At 40.4% G+C, this 9,157-nt stretch overlaps 1 protein-coding gene across 1 annotated transcript; it reads right to left on the bottom strand.

The window, feature by feature from the left end:
- Positions 1-317: 317 nt before the first annotated feature.
- LOC311060005 (uncharacterized protein) lies at positions 318-9,157 on the bottom strand (the record flags this gene model as incomplete). The annotated part of the gene is made up of 9 exons (XM_084078130.1): positions 318-1,301; positions 1,603-1,738; positions 2,285-2,352; positions 2,850-2,928; positions 3,024-3,091; positions 7,478-7,624; positions 7,741-7,804; positions 7,909-7,976; positions 8,713-9,157. The coding sequence occupies 9 exons, from the start codon at positions 9,155-9,157 to the stop codon at positions 1,144-1,146; spliced, it is 1,233 nt and encodes a 410-aa protein (XP_083934256.1). The 3' UTR covers positions 318-1,143.

The following is a 9,157-nucleotide window of genomic DNA, read 5'->3' on the forward strand; positions in this document are numbered from 1 at the left end:
AGCCCCATAAACTCATATACAGTAATAGTTAATAATACTATAGTGTTAATGTAGCAGTAAAGCACTTTTAAAGATGTTTTGGGTTGAAGCAAATGTCAGCTATTACAAACTACAACTCCTTTATACCAGAAGGGGTAATGTACATTACCCTGATGAAAACATACACCTTTATGTCTGTTAATTGACCAAATCTGTGTGTCTATTAATCATTGGTATAGATAGGAAACAGATTAGAACACAAATAATTTCCAGTATTGTACTTTTACATGAAGCATGATTTATTTCCTGATAGATGAAACAGAACACTGTACATACAGGATGCTACAAACAACAAGGAACATTAAACGATAAACTTGAGCTTGTACAAATGTAATAATGTTGAAATACATTTATCTCTTCAATGAAAGCTAATTGTAAATGTATAAATTATAACATGTTTAGATCAGAGCCTGACCCAGTGACCCATGTGGGATTTTTTAGACCAATAGAGATATAAGAAAGGGAAAATTCACCAGCAACATGTCATCCTTCACTGAAATAGCAAACATCAGCCTGATGATATACTGTATCGGTCGGGCTCTAGTTTAGATACATTTTCTTCCATACTTAGAGCTGATTCATTTACTATACAACATATAGAAATATATACATGATAAAATAAATGTATACATTTCTTTTTTAAAGAAACAAATAGAAAAACAAAAGAAAAAACAAAGGTGTTAGTCATCAGCAGATACATCAAGATATCAGAATGGCCCAAATCAACATGAACCAGACAGACGTCCCTGTCTCTGCTCCACCACCCAGAGATGTTCCAGGATGAAAGGAGTGAAACATCAGTGAAGGCTGATGACCCTGCAGCACCATGGCACTGGAGGAGGTGTGTCAGGCAGCAATGCCCAGCAAGTGGTCCCACTTGTGCTTACATCTAATGTATTATTATTATATACACCAACCAATATAGAAATATGTTCTTATTAACCCATTAAGACCTGAGGCCGATTCTACAAATGTCTTCTAAATCCTGACAGTTTTCTGACAAAAAATGTCATGTCAAGGAACCCCCAACATTATACTGTATATATTTGGCCATGGATCGCATCAATGCATGCATCAAAGTATAAATCAAAACTAAAGTTTCATCTATGAAACATCTTCATCTCTCACACTCATCACATCAGAGTCTGCCTGGCTGGGAGCTAGAGTCATGGTGTCATATCCTGAAGAGGGCGCTATGGGTCCAAAATGTGTAGTCAGCCAATCAGAGACCTTGGCAGGTGACCAGCAGTATGTTTCACTCACTGGAACAGAAGACAACAGACAGCAAGACATTTACAATGATAATAAAAACACACCTGGATGTGAAAACCCTGCAGCCCAGCACAACATCTCTACATGTCTCTGTTCCTCACATATTAACCATGATGTAATTTTGACCTTTGACCTCTTCCACCCAAAAGTTCATCATCTCTTCAGAGCACACTACTGATCATTCTCTCTCAGTTTCATGAAAATGCATCATCTATTCTTGTTATGTTATGCACACACGCACATTGTAGTAAATGATTTAAGTCCACATAAGAGGATAAAAGTAAGACTCACTACTTGGTTCTTGTGGCTCCATCATCACAAACTTCAACATCCTCTCTATCACCTCCTCCTCTCTCCTCTTCCATTCTTCTGGTGTTAAAGTTCTCCATCCTGTCAGTCTTTCAAACAGGGTCATCGGTCGTGTCTCCTTGTCACAATATCGACAGGTAAGAGAGGGAAAATTCACTGACAACATCTTTGTACATAATAGAGTTTGTACATGTTAATTACTACATGCATTTGTGTGTGAATTTGTTATGCTATGTTGATGAATTGAATACATAGGCCCACAATGGAAACAATTCAAAGGACCTTTTTGTGTTATCCTTTTAGCCTAAATGTCTTATTGTACCTCTGTGCTGTTTGTGTTTACATTTCTGACTAATAAAGTATTCAATCACCCAAAAAATATATAAACTTACATAAAAAGAAACATCACACACGTGTTTAACTAAATGTAATGTAATATTAATAAAAACATAGGAGCTGGGGAGAAAAAGGGAACAAATATTACTGTGTTCTTATAATGATCATGTGTGATGGAGAAATAACATCAATAATGATACAAAATCAATCTGTTACAATGATAATGTGCTGTATGAAAAAAATACAAGGTAAAGAAATAAGAATTAAAATGTGTGTGATTGATCAAATTCAGTTTAATCTATGAAACATCTTCCTCTCTCTCACTTACATCAGTGTCTGCCAGGCTGGAAACTTCACTCATGGTGTCAAATCCTGAAGAGCGTCTTCCACCACTCACTGGAACAGAAGACAACAGACAGCAAGACATTTACAATGATAATATGAACCATGATGTCATTTTGACCTTGACCTCTTCCACACAAAAGTTTATCTTTTCATGGCAACCTACTGATCATTCCATACAATGTTGATACACACACACACACACACACACACACACACACACACACACACACACACACACACACACACACACACACACACACACACACACACACACACACACACACACACACAGAATCATCGCTGTCGGGCAGAAGCCGTATCTCCATATTTCAACTTTTTCGTAAAGTAGTGTCCTAATTAGTGAAAATAGTGTATCCTTTGGTTTTATAAATATTGAACCAATAAAAAGTATTAACAAGCTTGTGACTAAATAATAACTACCCATTGAAACAGGTTATTTTTTCCATTTTCTAAAAAGTATCAGTATTGAACATACAAGGTTTCCACCTGACATGATGATATGCTGTAAACAGGATATTGATACTCACTGCTTGGAGGACGCAATGGATAGCTGTTCCTTCTCCTGACACCTGGCAGGGTTGATTCTATTGGCTCCTTCACCACTGACTTAAAAACAAAAAAAAACATATAATATAAATAATACAAATTGTGTTTTATTATTGTTTATCTATGAAGATGCTATCTTCATCTCTCACTCTTACATCAGCATCAATCTGGGTAGGAGCTTCACTCATGGTGTCATATCCTGAAGAGCGTGTTCCACCACTCACTGGAACAGAAGACAACAGACAGCAAGACATTTACAATGATAATAAAAACACACCTGGATGTGAAAACCCTGCAGCCCAGCATCTCTACATGTCTCTGTTCCTCACATATGAACCATGATGTCATTTTGACCTTTGATACACAAAAGTCTATCATCTTTTAAGAGCAGATTACTGATCATTCCCTCCCAGTTTCATGAAAGTTCACCCACCCATTCTTCTCACACACACACACACACACACACACACACACACACACACACACACACACACACACACACACACACACACACACACACACACACACACACACACACACACACACACACACACACACACACACACACACACACACACCAGTGTTTCCGTTAGCCGGTATTTATCGGCCGTTGACCGATAAAATGTTTAATTGGCCGTTGACCGATAAAATGTTTAATTGGCCGTTAATTAAAAACATCACAGGCCACCATGGCCGGCTGGGAAAATGCCGTTAATAGGCTATTTTATCATTTAAGCCTATCATTACGGGGCCAGAGCTCAGCTCTGGACCTGTTTTGTTATTGGCAGTATTCTGTCACTTCTTTTTCTTCTGCCACTTTTCGCAGTTCTGGCTGAACCGTGCTGTCGCTTTTTACGAAACTCGGCCATATGGTAGATGGTCATGAAAAACGATCAAGAAATCATTCTCACAATCTTTCGTCCAAAGGTGGCGCTATAGCACTCAATTGAAAATGCCAACTTTGAACAGGTACAACTCATGCCCTGTTTGACCTACAGCCATGAAACTTGGATACACATATGCGTCTCCTCATGCTGAACAACTTTCACCCTCTGACTTTTGACCTCTGACCTTTAGATCTCCCACCATTTTGAATTATATGAAAAACAGTCATTGGCTCCTAACTTCTGCATGTTTTCACTTATGGAAAATCCGTTGGAAATTTTTGTAGGCAGTGGTCCAAAGTTCAAGTGTGAAACGTTTCGTGCAGATTGCTCAAAAATCCCAGGAGGAGATAGATTTTAACTATTACAGTTTTATGAAAATTATTCATCTGTGCCTAAAACATACATGCAGACTCACATTTCTTTGAAACTTTGCAGAAATGTACAGGGTCATTCCAAATATCACTGAAACCAATCTTACTCCAATTGGCCAAAAGGGGGCGCTATAGCAATTTTTTGAAAAGGCAGACTTTAAACAGGCATAAGTCATGCCTCGTTTGGCCGAAAGTCGTGAAACTTGCTTACACATGTGCCTTGACTCATGAGGAACACACGTATCGATTTGACCATTAAGCTCCGCCCTTAGATTTTCCGCAATTTTGAGCAGTTTGAAAAATACTTGTTTTTGCCAGTTCTGGCTTAACCGTGCATACGCTTTTTACGAAACTCGGCCATATGGTAGATGCTCATGAAAAACTACCAAGAAATAATCCTCACACTCATTCGTCAAAGGGTGGCGCTATGGCACTCAATTGAAAGTGCCAACTTTGAACAGGTACAACTCATGCCCTGTTTGACCTACAACCATGAAACTTCGATACACACATGCGTCTCTTCATGCCCGACAACTTTCGTGGTCTGACTTTTGACCTCTGACCTTTAGATCGCCCACCATTTTGAATTATATGAAAAACAGTCATTGGCTCCTAACTTCTGCATTTTTTCACTTATGGAAAATCCGTTGGAATTTTTTGTAGGCAGTGGTCCAAAGTTCAAGTGTTAAACGTTTCGTGCAGATTGCTCAAAAATCCCAGGAGGAGATAGATTTGAACTATTACAGTTTTATGAAAATTATTCATCTGTGCCTAAAACATACATGCAGACTCACATTTCTTTGAAACGTTGCAGTAATGTAGAGAGTCATTCCAAATATCACTGAAACCAATCTCACTCCAATTGGCCAAAGGGGGGCGCTATAGCAATTTTTTGAAAATGCAAACTTTAAACAGGCAAAAGTCATGCCTCGTTTGGCCGAAAGTCGTGAAACTTGCTTACACTTGTGCCTTGACTCATGAGGAACACATCTATCGCTTTGACCAGTAAGCTCCGCCCTTAGATTGTCTGCAATTTTGAGCAGTTTGAAAAACACTTAAACCCAGGATTTTTCAGCTATTTGCGTGAAACTGTATCATCTGTGTGATCTCCTTTTTCACAGTTACTTGTCTGTTGGGCCTATGGCGTCTCCCTTAAATGAATGCCTCACAATCTCAAAGTCGCCAGTTCAAGCCTCACTTGATGCAGACTTAATTTAAGTTGAATTGCAAACAACATGACTGTATCAATGAATACATGTGCAAATGGTAAAGATAACCTGAAATGCTTATTTGAGAGTACGTTTTTTCAACGTATGACATACTTCATTCTGAAAATAGCTGATCTACAATCTCACAACTTTTCATGGTTTGTGAGCTTGTAGATCGGCTACTTTCACTAGTTTTGGTTCTGAGGAGATGTACAATTTCTTCATTGGTAAATGGTTTGTGAACGAGTGATCTTAGTGTTAGTGAAACAGGGGCTTGGTTCATGAAAGAAGGCAAGAGTTTATGATCTTCAACAGACAATATCAGCCTGGACAAAGCTATAGCACTATAGGTAGTGTTGCAGCCTATTAGTCTGAAGGTTGAGAGTTCGAATCCTGTTAATGGCAGTAGGTTGAGATGTCCAATCAAACCATTATGTTTCCATCTCTCTCTCTCATCAATCTATTGTTTCCATGTCACTCTCTCTCTCTTCAATCTATTCCGTTTCCATGTCTCTTTCTCTCTCTATTCACTGGCCCCGTATTATCGCTGCTTGCAGCTATATTTAATATTATTATTTGGATAAAGTAGTACAATTATTAAAACCCATCATAATCATTATCAAAGTTTATTATCATGATCTGACAATGTCAGTGTGGGTTCCCGACAGCCTGCTGCTGCTGGGCCTCACAGACAGTGCGCTCTGCGCTGCAGTTATCTGATAGATCAGCCTATTCTTCGTACGTTGATGTTGCACGTTGAAAATATCAGACCTACAAGCTCACTATACATCGCAACGCACCGCAACGCAACAACACAGACATACGGCGAAGCACAAATGAAGCTTTACACAGCTGCGTCTCCTCCTAATCAACGCTGCGTACGGGTGGTTCGCTCGGGTGTTATGCTAAACAGAACCAGGGTCTCGTAGTGTTAGAATCTGAACCAAGCCGGACCCAGTTGACGATAATAAAACCCGTCAAAACCCAAACTCGTATGGGTCGTGGATATTATACAAGCAAGCACAGTGACTGTCTGTCTGCAATGGATCAAGTGGATAAAGTTGGTGACACACATTGCAGGCAACTAAGGCAAGTAATCAACCTCCCTTGCGCCATCATTCATGTATAACATTAACAAAACAAAACAAAAGCTATAGGTTTTGCATATTAAGGTTTAATGAGATGTAAAGCCCAAAACACATATTCATTTGTTTATACTGTGCGAAGTACGGTGTCGCGCAGCAGTTCAGCAGTTCACTCACGGCCACTTTGTTCAGTTATTTTTTGGAAAAGCGTCATCTCTGCATTATGGAGTAGATAGATATTATGCAGTTAACTATGAAAACAGGAACAGATCGCATCTGTGACAAAGTGGAAAGAAGCGCAGCGCTAACGTAACGAGGTGTAATGATCAGTTGGGTGCATGCATCTGCAAACATGCATGTGATGTTAATTATACTATGACCGATACATTTATTCTTTGGCCGGTAAAATATAGTCCTGTCGGTCAAGGTGGCCGGCCCAAAAAATGTCTAGCGGAAACCCTGACACACACACACACACACACACACACACACACACACACACACACACACACACACACACACACACACACACACACACACACACACACACACACACACACACACACACAATTTTGAAAAATCATCGCTGTCGACCAGAAGTCGTATCTCTGTATTTCGACTTTTTATGTTATTAGTGAAAACAGTCTGTCTGTGGGTTATATATATATTGATCCAATTACTAAAAAGTATTTACAAGAGCTTTTTGTGACAGACACACACACACACACACACACACACACACACACACACACACACACACACACACACACACACACACACACACACACACACACACACACACACACAGAATCATCGCTGTCGGGCAGAAGCCGTATCTCCAGATTTCAACTTTTTCCTAAAGTAATGCCCTAAGTAGTGAAAATAGTGTGGTTTTATAAATATTGAACCAATAGAAAGTATTAAAAAGCTTGTGACTAAATAATAACTACACATTTAAACAGGTTCTTTTTTTCCATTTCCTAAAAAGTAACAGTATTGAACATACAAGGTTTCCACCTGACATGATGATATGCTGTAAACAGGATATTGATACTCACTGCTTGGAGGAAGAGACTTGGAGAAGCTTGGAGGACGCAATGGATAGCTGTTCCTTCTCCTGACAGCTGGTAGGGTTGATTCTATTGTGACCCTGTGACCCAGGACGATAGCGGCCTCTAGCGGCAGTAATGTCACACTTTGGAGCTCTATTGGATCCATTGAAATACAGGTTATTTTTCCCATTTCCTAAAAAGTAGCGGTATTAAACATACAAGGTTTCCACCTGACATGATGATATGCTGTACTTGATATTGATACTCACTGCTTGGAGGATTCCGCTGCATGCTGTTCCTTCTCCTGACAGCTGGTAGGGATGTCACCACAGACTTGAAACAAAATACAATATAAAGTACAGAAATAAGAATTAAAATGTGTGATTAATGTCAGACTAAAGTTTCATCTATGAATCATCTTCATCTCTCACTCTTACATCAGCATCAGTCTGGGTAGGAGCGTCACTCATGGTGTCATATCCTGAAGAGCGTGTTCCACCACTCACTGGAACAGAAGACAACAGACAGCAAGACATTTACAATAATAACAAGAAATGACAAAGTCATAATATAGCAGGTTGCGGCAGGCTTTTTGTGCCCCAATCTGCAGCACAAAATGTAAAAGTGGTCTTTGTTATGGTCTCCCATAGTTTGGGAGGACGAGGCCGCCCGTTCAGAGTATGGGAAAAGTATCCCCATTGGCTTAAACGACAGCCAATCACGCAAATCTGTCGAAAAGGACAGCCAATCACGCGAATCTGTCGAATGCAAATCTGTAATCTGTCGAATGATGACTAGTAGGTCTGCCTCTTCTTAGAGCAAGTTTGGCAACCTGCTAATAAAAACACACCTGGATTTGAAAACCCTGCAGCCCAGCACAACATCTCTACATCTCTATGTCTCTGTTCCTCACATATGACCCATGATGTCATTTTGACCTTGACCTCTTACACACAAAAGTTCACCATCCCCTCAAGACAGCCTACAGATCATTCCCTCCAAATTGTGCGCACGCACGCACGCACGCACGCACGCACGCACGCACGCACGCACGCACACACACACACACACACACACACACACACACACACACACACACACACACACACACACACACACACACACACACACACACACACACACACACACACACACACACACACACACACACACACACACACACACACACACACACACACACACACACACACACACACACACACACACACACAGATACTCACTGTGGGGAGGAAAGTCCATGCTTTGTGCATCCTCTAGGACTAGGTCCATGTTGTTGATAGCTGGCAGGGTTGGTTCTTCTGGCTTCATCACCACAGACTTCAACATCCTCTCTATCATCTCCTGCTCTCTCTTCTTCCATTCTTCTTCTGTTAAGGTTTTCTGTCCTTTCAGTTTTTCAAACATTGTCATCTGTCTTGAGGGTCCAACGTGTCCTCTGTCCCTCATCACCATGTCTTCTATTTTCACCATCAGCTCTGTGACTTCTGAAATGTCCTGCTTGTTGGTGTTTAGAACATGGTATCTGTATCCACATTTCTCCAGGATCCACCTCAGAGGTTCTCCTTCAGACTCTATGTACTCCTCAACACGTCTCTCTCCCAGCCACCATCCCTCTGTGAACAGAACCAGAGTGTGTCTCCAGACTCTGTCCCCCAGCAGCTCCAT

The sequence above is a fragment of the Gymnoscopelus microlampas genome, assembly GCF_963454915.1.
Source record: "Gymnoscopelus microlampas genome assembly, chromosome: 14".
Lineage (NCBI taxonomy): Eukaryota > Metazoa > Chordata > Actinopteri > Myctophiformes > Myctophidae > Gymnoscopelus > Gymnoscopelus microlampas.